This window comes from Phascolarctos cinereus, unplaced genomic scaffold (genome assembly GCF_003287225.1).
Source record: "Phascolarctos cinereus isolate Bilbo 61053 unplaced genomic scaffold, phaCin_HiC Scaffold_726;HRSCAF=1367, whole genome shotgun sequence".
Lineage (NCBI taxonomy): Eukaryota > Metazoa > Chordata > Mammalia > Diprotodontia > Phascolarctidae > Phascolarctos > Phascolarctos cinereus.
This window is the reverse complement of record NW_027556098.1, coordinates 373579766-373601111: the sequence shown is the minus strand read 5'-3', so window position 1 is coordinate 373601111 and position 21346 is coordinate 373579766. Positions and strand designations below refer to the sequence as shown.

Genomic DNA, 21346 nt, shown 5'->3' with positions numbered 1-21346 from the left:
GCCCCATAACACAGTCCATTCCTACCTTCTCAGATTTCTTACACCTTAATCTTTCCCCTCTCCCTCCACTACAAACCAGGGGCCTAGTAGCAACTCTTGAACACTATGCCACCTCCCACCCCTTGGCCTTTGCATTGGCTGTGCCCCCCTTCCCCATACCTGGTATCTTCTGCCCCCTCACCTCTACCTCTTGGTTTCTCTGGCTTCCATCAAGCCTTGGCCCATATCTCACCTCTCAGAGCCCTTTTCGTGGTTCTCCTAGCTGCTATGCTATACCGTTTCAGATTGTGTTCCATATGTATATTGTCTCCTTCATCAGAATGCAAGCTACTTAAAAGCTAGCACTGTGAGGATAGTTTATTTTTTTTTATTTTTCGTCTTTCTTTATAACTCCAGCATTTAGCATAGTTCTGGCACACAGTAAATGCTTGTTGTCTGACCTTTGGATTTGTTTAATTCAACCTCATTTTACAGAAGAGGAAATAAGCCTGGGGAAGGGGAATTCCTTGCCCACAGCAATTCAGGTCCCCTGACTCCAAACCATGGTCTTCCTTCTATCATAGCCCCTCTCCCTTAATTAATATTGAATTGAATTCCTAACTAGGTTGGTAACTGCGGAGCAGCAGTAGCTTTGGAGAGCAGAGGAAATTCTCTTTTCGGTCCAGAATGAGGTTACAGTCCCATTTCTATTGTGCTTTTAGGGTTAGAAAGCTACTTCAAACACTCATCCTGTGCTTTGGCAGCTACAGAAAACATACCCATTCTGTGAAGGAGGAAACTGGGGCCCCCAGAGGCAGCATCTTTTGCCAGGGGCCTGAGGTAGGCCTAGATAAGGCCCATGTCTTCTGACTGCTGTCCTGACACTCTCCTTCCTTCACCTGGATTGAGCAACAATCTAAATGCCCATTGTTTTTGGTCCATTCGATGGGAATGTATCTTTACACACCACCCATATCCCTTAGTTTGGGGGGGAGGGGAGAATAGCAAGAGCTTTTGAAAGAGTTGGCCTTTTTAAGGCTCAGCTCAAGTGCCCACTCTTTGAAAAACACAATTTTTAGTCCTCTCATATTTTGTATGTGAAATTCAGATACCTGGAAGGGTTCTCAGAAGCCATCTAGGCCCAGCCCCCACCCTTGGGTGTAGATGAGGCCCAGAGAGTACTCACAGAACATCATGATTTGAACCCAGGAGCTCAGGGCTCATCCCACTGTACCAATAGCTGGTATTTACTTCTCTGGGGCCCATCTTGGTTGTACATCACCCTACCCAAGGAATCTTAGCCTTTGTGTGAGTCATGGAGCTCTTTGGCATCCTGGAGAACCAGAATGTGTTTAAAAGCATAAACTATACTCCCCAGGATTACACAGGAAACCAGTTATTCTGAAATGCACTTAACATTTTTTTTTAATTTCACAGAATCCCAGGTTAAGAATGCAAGCCCTACTACAAGGGGCTTTTCATTTTTGTCACGGTTTCTGCGGTTTGGGGACCATTTTTGTTTCCAGCAGACCTGTGAGGGGAGCTACCTATAAGTGAGGAACTTATGCAGAAGCCTCATTTTCTTCCTGAGTGGCTGTGACTTCACAGTGTCACACAGCCTGTGGGTGTCAGAAGTGACACTCGAATACAGGTCTTCCTGATTCCAAAGTCAGCTCTCCAGTCACCACCTCCTCTGGCCTGCCACATAGCAGGCATTCAGGAGATGTTTGTGGCTTGATTAATTGAGCTCCTGACCCCGTCTGACTTCAGGGGGCTGGGGCTGGCTGGTTTGGGGGAGGGAGAGGCTGGGATCTCTCTCCCAGCCTTGTGGCACTCACACACCCTCTGGGCCCTGGTTCCGGATTTGGTCTGGTCAAGTCTCAGCGTGGTGTGCCGTCTTCAGGAGTTGTGTGGGCGCCTCATGGGCAGCCCCAGGTAGTGGTCAGCGCCTGCCTGCTACAACCCCCCCCCCCCCCCCCCCCCCCCCCGCTACTTAACTGGCTCTAAGCCCCAGGGCCAAACCCTTTTTCTTAGTGTGAGATCACGTGATGGTAGTAAAGGGTGAAGGAGTTTTCCTTGTGGGTCAGTGACCCCTACTCTGCGCCCTACCCACACTCTGCCCAGGAGCAGCAGCCCACGAAGGGAAGCGGGACACGTGTGGAGCCGGTGCGGTCCGGTCCGGAGTCCAAAGGCTCAGCCAGCCCAGGACGAACCCGAGCGCCCCTAGAGTCTCACCCCAGTCGCGTCCGCGCCCCCCCCCCCGAGGCTAGAGTTAGGAGTGGGGTGGGGCTGAGGAGAGGACGGGCTCTCCGGGCTGACTGGCAAAGCGGCCGGGCCAATAGCTGTACCAGGATGCTCACCTGGCCCGGGCCACGTGGGTGCAGGTATGTGGCAGGCTCCGCCCCCGGCCCAGCCCCGCCCGCCCCGAGCCCGAGAGATGACTCTGGGTTTCAGAGACGGAAATTTTCCGGGAGGGACGGTCCGGGATTCACCATGGAGCCAGTGGCATCCTGGGGTCCTGGGTCGGTGGTGGCCTGGCTGAGAGGTAGGGGCAAAATGCCCCGGGCTGGGAGGTGGGTCTATCTGCATCGGCCGGGGTCTTGGGAGGGGGGGGAAGGGAGAATAGGAAAGTGGGGGGTAGGGGGTGGCTCTTGGTCTACACTGGCCCGAGCAGGGAAGGGTTATTTACACTGACCCGGGAGGAGGGTGCCTTGTCTACACTGCCCTCCCAAATGTCCCAAAGGTGGGAAGTCTTGAAGTTGTGAGTTCTGGGACCCTGAGCTCCAACCCTCCTTGGGAAGAAGGGGTCCCTCCGGGGAATGAGTGATGAAAGCAGAAGAGCATCCTCATCCCTGTTTGGAGGCCGGGAACGGACGCAGTGACTTCTTGGGGTCCTTCCACTTTCTGAACTGCAGGCCCATCCCACTCCACACCCCTTGCCTTCTTAAAGACCTAGCAAAATATTCTTCTAAAATAATTCATTTCTAGATCGATATCAGGTTTGCGATTCCTTCCCTCACGACCACCCTGTGAGATAGGCAATTTAGGTATTTTTGTGCCCTTTTGAGGAAACTGAGGCTCTGAGAGCAAGGCCCCCTCCTATGGGAGGCCTTTCCTGATCCCCCACAACTGTTAATAGCCCTGCCTGAAATGTTTTCTGTACATATTTATTTACATGTGTTCTTGTGGTCCATTCCAGGGGAATGTAAACTCCCAGTAGGCAGAAACATTTAGCAATTCATAGGTGCTTAATCGGTGCTGTTGACATTTTGATTGGTTAAGTGACACCCCCAGGGCCATGTGGCAGGTTAAAGCTTCCCAGAATTCAAATAGTCCTACACTCTCCTTACTGCCCACCCTCCCAGGGTTTACAGCCTCAGGGACTGAAGGCTTGGGGAAGGAAGCTAAGCTATAATCATAGCCTATATAATATATAGATATGACCATATCTCCTTCATCTTCAGAAGGCTGCTGGGATCTGGAGGAAGTTATCATTAGACCCATTTCTCAGTTGGAGAGAATGAGAAGGGAGGAAGTGAGTAGCTCAGAGCCTGTGGGAGCAGGCAATTTGCCCGCATCATTTTTGACACCACTCACTTTGGGCCAGACCTGGACTCTGAAAGATCCGAGTTCAAACCTGGACTTGGATACTAGCTGTGTACCCCCTAGCAAGTCTGCCTCAGTTTCCTCAACTATACAATGGCAATAAATAATAGCAGCTACCTCCCAGGGCGTGAGGACAAAAATGAGATAATATTTGGAAAGTGCTTTGAAGACTTTGATGCACTATAAAAATGCTACTAGCTATTACTGGCTGCTATTATTAGGGTTAGAGGAAAAGTTTCTAGAGCGGGATAACCTTTTTTTTGTCATAGACCCCTCATCAGCATGGTGAAGCCAGGTTGTACCCCTTCTCAGAATCATGGTTTTAAATGCATAGGATTACAAAGGAAACAAATTATAGCAAAATAGAATTATCAAAATATTTTAAAAAATGAACAAGTTCATGGACCGCAGATTAAGAATCCCTGGGACTGGTCTGTAGAGGAGATCCTGCTCCTCAGGGAGCCTCCAGTCTGAAAGGATAAAGGTACACTCAGGACTAAGACCAACAAATATAACTCCCAGTTGTAGAAAGTTCGAGAAACCAGTGCTGGGAAGAGGGGGGAGGAGGTAGAGAACAGAAACCAGGTAGGATTAATCAAGAGAGGCTTCCTGGAGGAGGAGAACCAGGAACAGGTTTTGGGAAGGGCCAGAGAAACAGCATTTATGCAGGCTTAGTGGTCACAGGCTCATAAATTTGGAACCAGAAAGGAAATTACAGATTGCCTAGGCCAACCCTGTCATTTTATAGAGGAGCAAACCATAGAGGGAAGAACTGACTTGCCTACTGTGACATGGGGACTCAAGCCATTGCTCTTTCCATTTGTGTGTGGTCTCAACCAGCAACAGTGCTGGCACCATTTTGGAAAGGCTGAATGGGGATGGAGGGGAAGGGAGCCCTCAGGAGACAAATGGAGGAGGTGGAGAAACAGATGGCTATAGGTACTCAACTGAGAAGATGAATCTAAGAGAAACAGAATTGTATTTTATTTTATTTTTAGTGCTAGAAAAAAAATTTAGAAACTATGGGAAGAATACTACCTCAACCAATGATGGCATCAAGTTATCTTAAAGGCATCAAGCTGGGGATTCAGTGGATAAAGGGTTAAGGCTGGAGTCAGGAAAATGAGTTCAAATCCAGCCTCAGACACATTAGTAGCTGAGTGACCCAGGCCAGGTCATTTTGCCTCAGTTTCCTCAGCTGTAAAATGAGGATAGCACCTGCCTTGTAGGGTTGCCTGGCATGGGGCAGTTGCTGTATAAATGCTTCTTCCTTCCATTTACTATCTGTGAAGTTAGTCACAACCTCCCGAGCCTCAGTTTCGCCATCTGCAAAATGAGAAGGTTGGCCTGGATGACCCATCGGTTCATATGAACTTTCTCATCCAGAGATGATTAACTTGGGGTCTGTGAATTTGTATGTATGTGTGTTTTTAGATATTTTGATAGCTAGATTTCACTACAATTGGTTTCCTTTATATGCCTATGTATTTTATGTGTTGAGAAGGGGTTCATAGGCTTCATCATTTTGCCCAAGGAGTTCATGACACCTCTCTCCTAAAAAAAAGGGTTAAAAATCCCTAATCTTATCCAACCTTTGCATTTATGGAGAAGGAAATTGAGACCCAGAGAGGAGAAGCAAGTTATATAAGATCACTCAGCGAGTTAAGAGAAAATCTGGAGCTCATAGTTCAGGGAAAGCCATTTACAATAGATTTCAGAGTTTGTGTGTGTACGTGTGTATGTGTGTTCATGTGTGTGAGCAGGGAGGTTCAGCTTGCTGTGTGGCGAACTCAGGAGCACTGGTCTTCCAGCCCCATTAAGGGGGAGATGTAGAGAATAGTCCCATGTTATCTTTCCCATGAGGCTCTGCAGTAAAACAGCCTGGGGACTAAAAGGGGAAGCTGGTAACTGAAGTGCAAAGCCCTTTCCAGAAGGGTTTTTTTTTTTTGCCTCAGATTCTTTAAGGGGAGAGTGAGGCTCAGCTTTGTGAGGTAGCTGTTATCATTCCCTCCCAAGGCTCTGGGATTCCTAGATTTCGCCAGCAGTTGTGGCCTAAGCTACAACCTAGAAGAAAATCATTTCTTCCAGGGTTGTGCTAGTAAATGTTTAAAGAACTGGCTGTCCAAAAAAAGCAAGTGCTTGGGATGTGCCTTAAAATTTAACATTTTAATAATAATAATAATAATAATATATTTATATTACATAACATTTGAACAATATTGTATTTTATATATTTTTATTATATAACATTTGAACAATATATTTTAATAATATTAACATTTTCTCTATTGTCTAGGAGATAAAAATAATAAAATAGAATAATTGAATAATACATAATAAAGTTTAACATAAACAATAATAAAAAAAATCAAACCCTGATTTGTAGCTTTTGCTGAAGTCTAAGTGCTTACACTGAAAATTTAACAATCAGCTTCATCCTTTGTACCTCTCTAGAAGGGGAGGTCAGAGACAGCTAACGGACTGACATCTTGGTAAACTGTTGACTGCTATGAGCTTTGTATCTTAGTATTCCTTTCAAGTGACCCATTAATAAGAATGTACAAAGCCCCTACTGTGTGCTAGACACTGTGCTAAGTGATGGGGACCCAAAGATAACAATGGAATACTCCCTGCCCCTCAGTGGGGAAACAATATGACCACAAATGTGTTTGGTCATTTTCAGTTGCGTCCAACTCTTTTTGACCCCATTTGGGGTTTTCTTGGCAAAGATACTGGAGTGGTTTGCCGTTTTCTTCTCCAGCTGATTTTACAGATGAGAAAACTGAGGCAAATGGGGTTAAGTGACTTGCCCAGGGTTACACAGCTAGTAAGTGTCTGAGGTTGGATTTGAACTCAGGCAAATGAGTCTTCTTGACTCCAGGCTCAATGCTCTATCCACCATGCCACTTAGCTTCCATAACAGTAGTAATAATAATGATAACCACAAGTAGGTATTTAGGAAATATTTACAAGGAAAATGTGGGGGGAGGGCGAGGGAGGAATAAAGAGGAAGCTGTTGTGATGGAGGTGGGGCAGCAATCAGAAAATATCTCATGCTGGAAGGAGCATTTCAGGTTGGCTTTGAAGGAAACAAGGAATTCCAAGAGGTCATGGTATGGAGAGAGAGAGAGAGAGAGAGAGAGAGAGAGAGAGAGAAGAGAGAGAGAGAGAGAGAGAGAGAGAGAGCATTCCAGACAGGAGATGGAGGAGCTTCAAGCAAGCAGTGAAGGATGGTCTGGATGCATGATAGGATGAATAGGAGAGCTCTTAGAACACAGAATATCAGAGCTGGGAGGGCCCTTAGAACCCAGGATGTCAGAGCTGGGAGGGCCCTTAGAGCTTATCTAGTGCAACTTTTTCATTTTGCAGATGGGAAAACACGTCCAGAGCAAATCAATAACTTGCCCAAGTCTTAAATCCAAGACTCCTTTCTCCTACATCAGATCTTTCTCCTTATTCCAGGGTGCTTCCTGGTCAAATTTTCTCTCGTCTCAAGTGGAGGAAGGGAAGGATTTTAAAATAATAATGACTATTAGCATTTACATAATGCTTTAAGATTTGCAAAGCACCATGTATGTTATCTCGTTTGATCATCACAACAATAATAATAATTAATAATAATAACAGCTAACATTTATTTAGCACCTACTGTGTGCCAGGCTAAGCGATTGACAATTATTATCTCATTTGATCCTCATAACAAACTTAGGAGATAGTGCTATTATCACCCCTTTTTAACAAATGAGGAAACAGGCTGAGAAGCTAAGTGACTTGCCTAGTGTCAACCAGCTAGTAAGTGTCTGCCTTAGGATCTGAACTCTGGCATTCCTGACTCCCAAACCTAACGCTGTCCACTGCCCATCTGGATGCCTTTTTGCCCGTACACCATGAAAGCTCGGGTTACCCAGGGACTCTTAAGGGCTGATGAAAGAGACTGAGGGCCCTTCCCTGTGCATTTGGAAGCATAGTTAGAGAGTGAGTGTGGGGCTCAGATGTGAGAGCTAGCAATGGTAGAGGTAGAGCTAGAGAGGTAGCAAGAAGAGGAAGTGGGGGGAGGTCCTGTTACCTCATGCCCTTCTGGATCTCCACTCCTCTAGGCCTGGATGACCTGGTACAAGAGTACCCCTTTGAGGAGTGGGCCCTGGTGGGGAGTGATCTGCTTCAGCTCTGTCCTCGGAGCCTGGAGGCCCTGGGGGTCTATCACATTGGCCATCAGGAGCTCATCCTAGATGGAGTGGAACAGCTCCGGACTCTGGTGAGTAGGCACCGGGGCCATGGAGCCCACATCTCCTGGAGGGCCCTTCACCAGGATTATAGAGGCCAGAGGATATGTGGCAGAACTGAGCCTAGAAGCCAGGTCTTCTGATGGGCCGGGGTCCTGGAGCCTTGTCCTTTCCACAGCCTTGTTTGCTGGGGCTGAGGCACAGGTTCAACACACCTAGAGGTAGAAGGGACCTTGGAAGTCGCCAAGTTCAATCCTGTCATTTTACAGATGAGGAAACGGAGGCCCAGAGGTTAAGGGCTGTGCCCAAAGTTTGTTGTTTTTCAGTCTCACCTGGCTCTTTGTGACCCCATAGACCGTAGCACGCCAATACCGTCCATGGCGTTTTCTTGGCAGAGATACTGGAGCAGTTTGCCATTTCCATCTCCCGTGGATTAAGGCAAACAGAGGTTAAGTGACTTGCCCAAAGTCACACAGCTAGTAAGTGTCTGAGGCCGAATTTGAACTCAGGTCTTCCTGACCTCCTGTCCCAGCCCTCTATCCACTGAGCCATCTAGCTTCCCAAAGTTACACAGACCAAGGCCTCTCCGTCCTAATCCATTTTTCCCAATGGGAGGGCCTGGTATGGGGGAACGTGGGAGTGACCCCTTGTGTTCCTCTCACTGGCCACAGAGCTCTGGGCTAGAGACTGAAAATCTCCGGAAGCTAACAGAGCAGCTGCAGACCCTAACCCACAAGTTGTGCAGTCTTGTCCCAGGCTGCCTTGGGGCCAGTGGGGAACCCGCCCCAGAACTACTCACTGGAGCTATCGAGCTGGTCCGAGCAGCTTGGGCCCTTCTCTGCTGGCTCAACAGGTAATATGGCTGGTCAATTATTCTTAATATTCTCAGTAATAACCCCTCCCGTTTGCTTAACACTGTGACAGTTTGCAAAGAGCCTTCTTACCAGTTCCACATTTTGTGCGATCCTCAGAAAGGTTAGATGAAATAGAGATCATCAGCCCCATTTTGCAGCTGAGAAAACTGAGGCTTCTGGAAGTTATCCAGTGAATTGGTAGCAGAACCAAGACATGAAACGTCAGCCTCTTGATTTCTAGTCCTTTTTTTCTTTCCGTTCTATCCCCCCTGCCTCTAGCAGCTGGGCACAGGGCGTAGAGTCACTCCTGGGGAGAGAAGGAAGACAAGAGATTCAGGCTGAGACTAAGTGTGACTTGGGCAGACCTTGGACCTCCCTGCTGCCTAACTGGGGAGACATGATGCCTAGAATTTCAGCCTCTGCCAAGGAGGGACATGAGGTCCTTTGCCTCAGGAACACTCTGACTCCCAGCCCTGGGGCTCAGCTGTCTTCTCATTCCCTGGCTCCCAGGTACCTTTTTTCTCAAATCAATGACTTCTCCGCCTGCCAGGAGATTGGGGATTTGTGCAGAGAGCTGGCCCAGGTCCTGCAGAAGGTGAGTGACCCTCCACCCCTACCCTGAGCCTGAGGCTAGAGGTGGTGCTGAACTCAGCCCAGGGGGTGGGGCAGGAGGAATTGGATCCTAGCAATGCTTTTTATAACCTGTGAATCAGACAGGGATCAGGTGGGGGCCAGAAAGCCCAGGGAGGGGTGACTGGCCACTTGAGGGAAACCGCAGGCTTCAGGTACTGAAGGGGAACAGACGTGTCATTCCAGGATTTGAGGAGAGATCTGGAGTTGGGGTGAGAATGGAGTCCCCTGGGCTTTACCACCCTCCCCCATCAAGCCCTCCCTCCAGGGACCCAGATATGCCACCTCCTGCTTTCCTGACCTTGACTTTCATGTATCTGGGCCAGGCGGTGGATTGGGGGAGGGGGAGGAGGGAGCTGTGAGTGTGGCCCGAATAGCCCCTTTTGGGAGGTGGGAGAGGGATTTGACATTTGGATGTGGTATTTGGCAGATCACAGAGGCAGGTCCAAGAATAGCTGGAATGAGCTGAGGGCAGGGAGAAGAGTGCGGGGTCCTAGGACCCTGCTTAAGAAGGCTGCCCAGTGTGGGAAGCCTGGCTCTGAGGATCCAGTTTGGGTTTGGGAATAGGGAAGTTGAATGTGGCCCTGGAAGGAAGAGAGTGTGTGTGTGTGCATGTGTGTGTATGTGTGTGTGTGTGTGTGTGTGTGTGTGTGTGTGTGTGTGTGTGTGTGTGTCTGTGTGTGTGTCTGTGTAAGAAAGAGAGAGAATGCTGTCTGTCTGTCTCTCTGAGAACCGGCCAGTGTGGGCCACTGAGAATGGGGGTACTGTGCCTTCAGAGACACCTGTCTATCTAGGGAGGAGTATGGGTTCCCTGCAGAGAACAGGGAAGAATCTTGTCTGCAGGCATGATGTAGGGACCCCAGGTCAAGGTAAGAAGAAAGAGGCCGGACTGGAATTAGAGAAGAGAAGACTGATCCTTGGTGTCCACCTGGTTTTAAGAGGGGCAGTGGTATCATCTGTGGCCACCCTTCCCAGGAGGGATGGGGAAGAAATTTCTCATCCAAAGGAGGGTCAGGTCCTTCTGTTCAGTTTGGAAGTCCACTCGGGCCTCCTGTCTCTTCTTTTAGGACTGCCCAGTGGCACAAAAGGAGGCCCAGATCCTGAGGCTTGTGAGTATTGTTGGGGTGGGAGGGAAGAGGTAGTGCAGGGAGAAGAGGGGAGGGCTGCAGGGGTTTGACCGGACACACCTTCATCTCTCTCCTTTTCCCTCTCTCCACATCTCCCTTACGCCTCGCCAGGGTGACAACATTCTGAGCATCTGTGACGCCATTCTGAGTGTCAGCCCTGCCGACTTGCTGGACCAGCTAGCTCTCTTGGAGCTGGTGGAGCTGAGAGCCAGGCATCCGGGGGAGCCCTTGGTGAGCCTGTCCTGGACCCTTCTACAAGCCTTGGCCGTGGCTAAGAAAGAGAGGCAGCCCAGGGTGGTGGGGACAGGCCCAGGAGCTGGCTCTGACGCTGCCTTTGGGACCTGAGGGAAGGTCTGTTTATTCCTCTGTAAAATGGGGGTAATCATGCTTATACTGCCTACCTCACAGGATTGTCAGGGGAGTCACATGACAAAACAGAGGAAAAGCTGTATTTAAATACAAACTATGAGATGCTGCATTCTGCAGTTAGAGAACCCTGCAAAGAGAAGTGTCAGAACTAGGAGGGCCTTTAAAACACAGGATGTCAGGGCAGCTAGGGGGTGCAGTGGATAGAGCACCAGCCCTGAAGTCAGGAAGACCTGAGTTCAAATCCGGCCTCAGACCAAACACTTGACATTTGCTAGCTGTGTGACCCTGGGCAAGTCACTTAACCCCAATTGCCTAAAAAAAAAGAATGAAAACACAGGATGTCAGGACTGAGAGGGCCCTTAGAACACAGGATGTCAGGGCTAGAAGGGAGCTTAGAACACAGCATGTCAGAGTCCTGAGTGGGGAGTCAGAGAACCTGAAGTCTAGTCCTAGCTCTTTCACTAACTAGCTGTGTAACCTTGGGGAAATCATTAAGCTGATCTAGGGTTCAGTTTTGTTCTCTTAAAAAATGAGGCTGGTTTGGATGAGGGAGCAACTAAATATTTGATCCTTAAGGCCCTTCCCAGCTCTGACATCCTCTGTTCTAAGGCCCTCCCAGATCTGACATTCTGTGTTCTAAAGCCCCTCTCAGTTCTGACATTCTATGTTCTAAGGGCCCTCCCAGCTCTGATGTCCTGGGTTCTAAGGGCCCTCCCTCACAGCTCCTTGGAAGTGTATTCTTGCCTTACCCTGCATTCCTAGTGTTGTAGCACAGTGCTTGACTCATACAGGGTAAGCCCTTATGACTGAAGGCACCTTGATCCTTCCCACTTCCCCATCCTCACCAAGCTTGGTGTATGTGTCTGGGTGTGTCTGTGTATCCAGGGCCTGGAAATCCTAACCACCAACAGCTGCCACCACTTTGTGTCTGGAACAGCCCCAGAGGTAAGAGGCCTCCTCATCCTGTCTGCTCCCTGCTTTGCCCCATCCTTCCACCTCGAGGGAGGAATGCAGGGCTCTAATCCCTGTCTGCAAGTTCCTCCTGTTCTCCAGAGCACTTCAACTGCTCGGGCTGATCGAGGCTCCAAGGTGGGGGGAGGGCTCCATCACCGCCCCCCCTCCCAGCCCCTTCCTCTCTCCCTTTGGCCTCCAGTCTCCTGCTGACAGCTGTTCCCAGATCTTGCTTGGAGACGAGATCGTGCAGGTCAACGGGCAAGTGGTGGTGAGTCCCCCGGAAGGGAAGGAATGATGGCATCTCTAGACAGTTGCCCTGTTGTTGGCATGGAAGAGAAGGGGGCCTTCTGAGGGTGGGACCCAGGTCTGGAAATGGGGATCCCACTCCTTTGGGGGAAGCTTCTTCCATCAATCCCCGTCCTTTTGGTGTCCTTGGCAGGAGCATACCTAGGGGATGGACACATGGTACAAGCCTACATTGTAGGGGAGCCCAGGTGCCAGACATGGCTGAGGAGAATTGGGGAATAGAGTTAATGAGTTGAGTGGGGTTAGCTAGGGAAGACTTCTGGAGGAGGGCACAGTATGGTACTCAGACTGAGGCAGGGAGAATATAGGATGGGGAGCAGGTTTGTCTAGCCGGAGCAGAGCCTCTCACCTATATATCAGGGGAATGAGGTGGGAATGGGGGTGGGGGGGTGATTCACGGGCAGCATCTGCCCCCATTCTGGCTCAGACCTAAGCCTCTGCCCTCCCTGCCTTGGTCCTTGAGGTGGGCTGGCCCCGGGCTAGCTTAAACAGGCAGCTGCTCCAGGACCCGGCCGTCCTCAGACTGGTGCTGAAGACTGTTCCTGTGCCCAAGACTGACCCTCAGGTGGGTTCCTTTCCCCCTTCCCCATCCCTGCTCTCCATCCTCTTGCCCTTCACTCACAATTTCCCTCTACTTATTCCTCAGAGCCCCTTGGACATTTCCTGCTCGAGGAGCCAATCACCAGACTTGACCTCCCCATCTCCTAGGTAACGGACTCTACCAGCAGAGTATGTCATGGGTCGGGGATGGCACATGGGGAGGCATGACCACTGGGGCCCTGTATTCTCTGTTCCCCACAGAGCCTCAGAAGAAAAAGCAACTGCCTTCGTTTTTGACCAGAGCTCAGACCCAAGATCCCTCAGGTCCCCTGAGGCAGGTAGGAAGGCGGAAGCAGTGTGAGGGGACTGGGAATTCTAGACTTCGTTTCTAATCCTGGGATTAGAATTCTAGAATTAGAATTCTAGACTTGCGTTCTAATATAGAATTATAGAATTAGAATTCTAAACTCGAGTTCTAATCCTGTCTCTGCTATGACCAGCTGTATAAACAAGGACAAGTTCCTTCCCTTCTCTAGGCCTCAGTAGAAAAATGACGGTCCAGTTTCTTCCTCTGGGGTTTGGGCTAGATGACCTGACATTCTGTGTTCTAACATTTTGTGTTCTAAGGGCCCTCCCAGCTCTGAAATTCTGTGTTCTAAGGTACCTCCCATTAGAACATTCTATGTTCTAAGTTTTCTCCTAGCTCTGACATTCCATATTCTAAGGCTCTTTCTAGTTCTTCCGATTTCAACATTTTTTGATTCTATCACTAATGCTTTAGTATGTCCCCCTGTGCCACACATCTCCAATCCCAGCACATACCACAGATTGATAGGATGCCCCAGCCAGCCCCATCATACAAGAAGAGCAGTGTTATCAGCATGGATGTCTGAACTTTTGGGTTCCGCCATTCATTCTCCAAACCACAGACCCTTCCCGGGCATCCCTCCATGCCTGGTTCTCTGTGGGCCCAGAACATAGCATATTTTGAGAAGGCTACCATCTTCCTAGGCCCAACCACACCTTTAGCCTGTGGCAATATCTGGGGCCCTGACGGGGCACCCAGCTCCCCCAGAGTAGCAGATCCCCACCCAACAGCCCAGCCAGGCATAGAGGAAACTGAGAATCACGGATTCCCGGAGCCCCTGGACAAGGTAAGCTGGGAGCTGAGGTGCAGGAACCCCCAAGTCTGGCCTTGCCCTTTCCCCCCGCACTAGCCAAGTATCCAGGATGGAGCCAGGGCTAGAGACGGGGCTGGACAGCAGCTGGGTGAAGGAATTGGGCCTGTTCAGCCTGGGAGTACATAGAGAAGATGGCAGCTTTCCCCAGCTATCCGCAGGGCAAGCATGCAGACAAAGGCTTATTCTGCTTGGCCTCAGAAGGCAGTCAGGGGAGCTGCCAGGGGAAAAGATTTGTGTGCAGTAGAAGAAAAACATGTTGAAGATGAGAGGTCTCCAGATAGGGGATGGGTTTCTCCAGAGGTCAAGGTCCCCCATCACTAAAGGCCCTCAGTCAGAGACAGAATGATCATTTGTAAGAAGGAATTTCTGTTTGGGCGTGGGTTGGTCTAGATAACCTCCAAGGTCCCTTCCATCTCTTAATATTCTTTAATCCTTGTGCCCTCAGAGTCCTTCCTGCACTCGGAAGAAGTTGAAATCCAAAGGTACATGAGCCTGCTAGACACTAGGGATTGGGTGGGGGATGCCAGGGATCTCCTTCCTTTAAATGGTGGACATAGGCAGTATAAAGATGGCGGGGGGGGGGCGGTGTTGCTGTGTGTTCTTGGGTAAGTCCTCTCTCTTCAGTAAAAATGAGGGAGGTTGAACTAGATGATTTCTAAGGACAGCTAGATGGCACTGTAGTGCATAGAGCACCAGGCCTGGAGTCAGGAAGACCTTAGTTCAAATCTGCTCTCACACACTTTATAACTGTGTGACCCTGGGCAAGTCACTTAACCCTGTTTGCCTCAGTTTCCTCATCAGTAAAGTGAGCTGGAGGAGGAAATGGTGAACTACTACAGTATCTTTGCCAGAAAACCTCAAATGGGGTCACGAAGAGTTGGACACGACTAAACGACCATGAAATGTCCCTTTCAGTTCTAATGCTCTACAAATTCCATGATCCTAATCCCAGGCTCCTCTCCCCCTTTGTGCCCCTGTGAAAGTGGGATTTGGGACGGAATGGAGGGAAGGGCACAGTAGAAAAGAAGATGGTTTTCCTAACCTTGGCCACACAGGGGTGGCGACCCGGCTGAGCCGGAGGCGGGTGTCATGCCGGGAGCTGGGCCGGCCTGACTGTGATGGGTGGCTCCTGCTTCGGAAGGTGCCTGGAGGTTTCATGGGCCCTCGCTGGCGCCGCTATTGGATGGTACTGAAGGGTCACACCCTCTACTGGTACCGCCAGCCCCAGGTGAGCTCTGTGCAGCTACCGCCAGAGATGCCAGGCCTCGCTGCATCCTAGCATCTGCTACCGTTCAGCCCCAGCCAATGGGTTGGCCTTCTCTGCCTCTTCTGGTCTTTGGTGTTCTCTGTCTGTCCTCCTGCTTGTCTCTGCTCATCCCTCTGCCTGTCTGCCCATCTCTTTTCTCTGCTTCTGTCTCTTCCTTGGGCCCCAGGGCCACCGTTCCCGGCCATCTCCCTCCCTTCCCACCCCAAACCTGGGGATGCCTAAGGGGATATTTCTACCTTAGTGGAGCTTAATGTGCTGGAGAATCCTGAGCTGTTGTGAGAGTTTTCCCAAATCTGTTTCCCCCAGGATGAGAAGGCTGAAGGGCTGATCAATGTCTCCAACTATAGCCTGGAGAGTGGTCAAGACCAGAAGAAGAAATAGTGAGAGGGACATGTGGGAGGCTTGGGTCACACTTGGAGAGGAGATGGAGAGATTGGATCAGATTTGGGGTAGGGGGAGGAGATTGGGGGGAATAGGGTCAGACAGGGTGAGAGAGCTGGGGAATGGGGGTCAGACTTGGGAGGAGATGGGAGGATGGCATCAGACTGGAAAGTGCTGCTTTGTTAAGGGGTTTCAGTAGTTTCTGGGACAGGGACTGGCCTGGAAATGACCTTGTCCTTCCTCCCTCCCCACAGTGTGTTCCAGCTTACCCATGATGTATATAAGCCCTTCATCTTTGCTGCAGATACCCTGGCTGACTTGAGCATGTGAGGGGTTGATTCCTATTCCTTTCCCTCCTGTCTCCATCCCCATCCCCATCCCCATCCCCATCCCCATCCCCACCCCCATCCACATCCCAATTTCCATCCCCATCCCCATCCCATTCCCATCTCCATCCCCATCCCTATCTCCATCCCTATCTCCATTCCATCCCCATCCCCATCCCCATTCCATCCCCATCCCTATCTCCATTCCCATCCCTATTTTTTGCCCCATCCGTGTTCCCATTCCCCTCTTTTTCCCAACCCTTCCCTTCTCTACTCCACTTAGTGAGGGAAACTCTTCTCTCTCTCTCCCTCTCAGCCTCTGACTAGATTGAGGTCAAAGGTACATGCCCACCCTTCCCACCTGCCAAGCCCTCCCCTTTGCCCATGACCACTCATTCCTTTCCCTTTTTTGACAGGTGGGTGCGCCAGCTGGTGACTTGCATTTCCAAGTACAAGTCTCTGAGCCGAACTCCTACGCCCAAAGAGGAAGGTGAAGGTGGTCCCTGGGACATGGACCCTTTTCTTTCCCAGAGATCCTCCCCTGCGTACTACCCAGATCAGGGGTGGGGTACCACTTTCCAGGGAGAAATTCACCCCTCCCTCCCTTTCCCTATGATCTGCTAGGACATGAGAAAGGGCAGCCCAGAGTCCTCAGCCTCATTCCCTGGCCCAGACGCCCCTGCCCCCTGAGCCTCAGACTGTCCCTTCCTATCCCCCGCAGAGTGTTATAGTGAGACAGAAGCAGAAGACCCCGATGAGGAAGCAGGGTCCCGCTCAGCCTCAGTGAGTGCCCAGGGGGTTGAGAGGGAAGGGATGAGGATTTGTAGTGGGGAGGGGTATTCTGGAAGAAGCCTGGGTTAACACTGTTCCTGTCTCTCAGCCCAGCCCAGTAGGAGTCTGGAGCTCTCCCCCTGGAGATGCCTCCCCCTCAGCCACAACCCCCCAAGGCAGCCCCTCAGTGTCACATAGCCCTTCATCAGGTATTCACTGTAGATGGGGAGAGAATGGGCAGTGCACAGAAGCTGGGGACATGTGGGTGCTTGGGAGCAAAAGAGGGAGAAGGATGTGGGGACCTTCAAGAGGGGCAAAAGAGGGATACTTTGGAGAGGGGCATGACCCTGGGGTCTTGTCTGTGCCATGCGTCTCCCCAGCCTCAGACAGCAGCAGTGAGGGAGCTCTGGAGCACCTGGTCCGGGGCCTCCAGCGGGGGGGTGTGTCCTTTCTGGGGCGCCCACAGTTCTTGACCCAGGAGCAATGTCGCCGCTCTTTCCTGCGCCGTGCCCATGACCCCCAACTCAATGAGCGGGCCCATCACGTGCGATGCCTGCAGAGCACGCTCAAGGTGAGCCCTGGCCACAGCCATAGTCTTGGGAAGGAGGAGGAGAGACTGGGCAGGGTGACTGGTGGGGCTTGGGGAGACGCTCAGCATCTGTGCCCCCATCCCCCTGGTCCCCAGGCGAAGCTTCAGGAGCTACAGGTCCTGGATGAGGTACTGAATGACCCCATGCTGACTTCTGAGAAGTTCAGGAGGTGGAAAGAGAAAAACCAGGAATTATATTCAGACAGGCCTGGAGGCTGGGCTGGGACAGTGGCTGAAGGGACTTCAGCTTCCCTTCCTGACCCTGGAACCTGAGGACCATACTTCCTTTGACCCCAAAGAGCACTTGCCTCGTGACATCCAATGCCCAAGGCCACCTGACCTTTGACTCTGGGGGAAGGGAGGACATTTGCCTTCTAATCTCTGACCCAGGGAGTTCCCAACCCTGGGTAGGTGGAGGTATCTATCTACCACCTGACCTCTGATCTTATGCTCACCCCACCCTGGCTTTGTCCAGGATAGGCTGGTCGAGGTCCCCTCTGGGGTCTGAGTAGGGCTGAGAACCCCCTCCCTATGCCTCCACCCTCAATTTCCTGACCCCCAGGCTGTTGGGGTGACAAGTGACAAGTCTCAATTTCCTGCTTCACAGACCTCAGCTCAGACCCCTTCTCCTTTTCTCCCTCTCTTGGTTCCCCCAAATTGTCCAATCTGTTTGCCTGCAACTCAAAGCCCACGACATGCTGCCTTCTCTCTGGCCAGAACTGTCTGAGGATGGGGAGAACAGAACCCAGCATCGTTTTAGATCTTATCAATTCCCTCAAAGAGGGAAAATGAGAGAGCAGAGAGATGAAAACATGCATTTGGAAGGTGAATCCAGAAGTGGGGGGCAGGGGAGGGGGAGAAGTCAAGGGACGTGATCCCCTATTCTGGTCATGCAGACTGCTCAATCCCTACCTCTCCCCCTACCCCATGCTGCACACTCAGTACAGGTGTACCTCATTTTATAGAATGGCTGCATTAAAGCAAATTTACTCCAGTGTCCCTCTGACTGGTGGTCTACAACCAGAGGTAAGCTCTCAGAGGAAGCAGGGCCCCAATATCTCAAGATCACATAATCTCAAGTTTGGAGAAGAGACCTCAGGGGCCATAGTGTGTCCTAATGGGACACTCTTCCTGAAAAGGAGTCAACCAGCTTTTTGTCTAAGGTTTCTAGGGAGGGGTAGCCCACCACTTCCAGAGAACAACTTAGACCACTTTTGGATTACTGGTTGTTAGGAAGTTTTCCTTAGGTGAAATCTACATGGTATGGTAGATAGAGTGCTGGACTTGGAAATAGAAAGATCTGGGTTCAAATCCTGCCTCAGTTACTAGTAGTCATGTGATCCTGGAGATGGGGTTGGGGTTAGGGGTAAAATATCCCTGAAAGTTCATGTTCTCTTTTGGTTCATTATGTCCCACTGCCCTTGAGTTTTCTCTAGTTATAGCTCATGTCTTAGGTTTCCACAGATGTTCGGAAAGAGAAGGAGGCATAGTCTCTGATTCTTATACAAGCACTCATATTAACACATACATATCAGGTATAGGATAGCCTCCACAGAAAATGTAGATGATTCAAAGGGGTCCATAAACAGATAAAATAAACATATAAGGCATGCAAAGAACTCTGGACTCGTAAAAATATAGAGAGAGCACATGAAGTATTTGAAGTTGTTTCCCTTCGAAAGAATGAAACTCGGGATTGCCAGGGGGGCAATACTCTAACATTTTGCTGACTCAGTAGCTGTGCTACAGAATTCTATATAGTCCCTCCCAGACTTGTAGTACCTCCTATAATTTCAACCCCAAAAGGAAGCCACACTGCTTGATGAACGTCCCCCTCAACATCAAAGGTGCATTGTCTAAATAGTAGTGAAAAGTGGCAAGTTCCTCTTTTGTCCCCCCACGTTGAGAACTTAGTCTAACTTCAGGAGTTATGTAGGTAATCCTCTTTTTCCACCAATAAACACACTGCCCAGGAACCATTGAACTTGGGGTTATTCCTGAAGCAACTCTTAAGGATAGTGCTGCCCAAGAAATCTCTCTTCTCTGGCTGGAAGACTGACAACATGCTCTCTAGGTGGTCAAAGTCCCTCCCTCTTGCCCCCTCAGAAGGTTGGGGCTCAGGAACATTGTTCACAAGTGCCCTCAGGCCCCATGGACTGGAACGCATCTACCTCTGACATGGACTCCTGCAGGAACTCTTGGTGTTCCAATGCTATTCCAGCTGTTGCTAATTCTTTGGCTGGTTCATTCTCAGTTCTCCAGTTCTGACCTGTGCTTAGAAAGAGAGACTGTGGCTAGGAACTTGAGGTCCAACAATTCCCTTCTCAGGCCACCTGGGCAAAACACATACAATTTGCCATATGCTTCTGCTGCAAATCTCCATCGCCTGTTCTTTGGTCAGGGAGCAGAAGGCAACTCTTCTTCCCCCAACCCCACCATACTCCTAGAAAAAAGGGTACCAGGGGAATAGGTCAAAATGGCGTCCGAAAGAGATGAGCAGATTTGTTGGCTCACTTGTATAGATGTTAACAGATGTGTGGCATCTCCAACGTGATCCCGTCATCCTGAGACTCAGCAGATCAAATCCATCTTGTGACAGTCCCATTCCCAAAACCCATCCCCTAGGAGGAGCCAACCTAGCCAGTTCATCTTAGTGAAGCCCTGGTCACTGAGAACTAATGGGTAGCCTGTTGTCATCTTGCCAAGGGTATGTCCATAACCTGGGGTCCGTGAATTTGTTTTTCTAACATTTTGATAACTACACTTCAATGTAATTCATCTGCCTACTAATGCGATGTATTTTATTGTATGCATTTTTAAAAATATTATTTTTATTTTCAGTTTCAAATTCCCTCCGGCACGTCCCCCACCCATTGAGAAGGCAGGAAATGTGATACCCATTATATGCCCTTATACATGGAAAGTCATGCAAAACATTTCCGCATTAGCTATTATTGTATACATTTTAGAACAGTCTTCTGAGAAGGGGTCCTTAGGTTTCACCAGACTGCCTCAGGAGTCTGTGATCCCCCTCTCCATAAATGTTTAAGACCTCTGCTTTACAAGGAGAAAGGTAAGGTCATCAGATTGATCAAGGGAACTACCCTGAAGTAACCATGAAATTGATTCTCTGTGCCTCTACTGAAGTCTCTGGAGCTTGCTCTGCTCTTCCTCAGTGGTATTGTTTCTGTATGTCTTTAGAATTTTATTCTTACACCTTCTCACCCCTCTTGGGCTATGAGACCCTACCCATCTTATCTCTGAACCTGAAATTGACTCTCAAAAAAAAAATATCTACAGTGCATATCAGACTTGGCCTGGCTTTCCCCCTCCGTTATCAGGAATGCCATGAGGAAGTGACCACCTCCTGTTGAGTTCCCCATCATTTCTAATTTAGCAACTAATCCTTTTCTGCCACTCAGACTCTGAGTCCCCTTGTCACTTCTGCTTTTTAGAAGAATGAAATTATCATTAAAGCCAGCCAAGAATGTATTGGCTTCACAAAAAAGCAAACAGATCATTTTAGTTACATGAAATTGTCAAGGTATATAAGATATATAGGGAATTAACACAAATATAAAAAAACTGAGCTGATCTCCAGTGGACATATACATAATCAAAAGAGATGAATGAATGGCCTCAAAAGAATCATAAATTATTAACAATTATTGATTTAAATCACTCAAAATTAAAAATGCAGATCAGAACAGAGATAACAGAGTGTGGAAATAGTTGATGTTTAAGTTATGCCTGGAAGATGGGCACGCTAATGCACTCTTGGCCGGGTTGTGCCTTTGTTCGATTGTTCTAGAAAGCAAGTTGGAATTATATATTTTTAAAAATGATGAAAATGTCCCTACCATTTGATACAGAGAGCCCACTGCTACATGTATATCCCAGTGAAGTCAAGAATAAGAAGAAAAGTCCTATATAGGTCAAAATGTTCTTTACAGCACTTTTTGTGATAGCAAAGAATTGGAAATGAAGTAATGACCGTTATTTGGGGGAATAGCTACACAAATGGTGGCACGTGAACGTAAAGGAGTATGATTGCACTGTAAAAAATGAGGAAAAAGAATTCAGAAAAGCATGGAAAGGAAGACTATGGACTGATGTAGACTGAAGTAAGCAGAACCAATATATACAGTGGTTAGAATAGTGTAAATGGGGAAAAAACCCAATAAGAGGAAGCTGAATGCTATGTAATTTTAAGATGGGCAACTGGGTGGCACAGTGGATGACG

General features: G+C 49.3%; 1 protein-coding gene across 1 annotated transcript; it reads left to right on the top strand.

Annotated features, from left to right (window-relative positions):
- Positions 1–2406: 2406 nt before the first annotated feature.
- Positions 2407–19937, top strand: CNKSR1 (connector enhancer of kinase suppressor of Ras 1). Its single transcript, XM_020983181.2, has 21 exons — positions 2407–2524; positions 7683–7840; positions 8480–8661; positions 9173–9257; positions 10360–10401; positions 10531–10650; positions 11674–11733; positions 11942–12010; positions 12512–12613; positions 12695–12756; positions 12850–12926; positions 13600–13742; positions 14215–14251; positions 14825–14997; positions 15343–15416; positions 15672–15743; positions 16160–16233; positions 16465–16526; positions 16624–16723; positions 16895–17085; positions 17200–19937. Exons 1-21 carry the CDS (start codon positions 2473–2475, stop codon positions 17374–17376), a joined length of 2112 nt encoding a protein of 703 aa, XP_020838840.1. The 5' UTR covers positions 2407–2472; the 3' UTR covers positions 17377–19937.
- The last annotated feature ends 1409 nt before the right edge of the window (positions 19938–21346 follow it).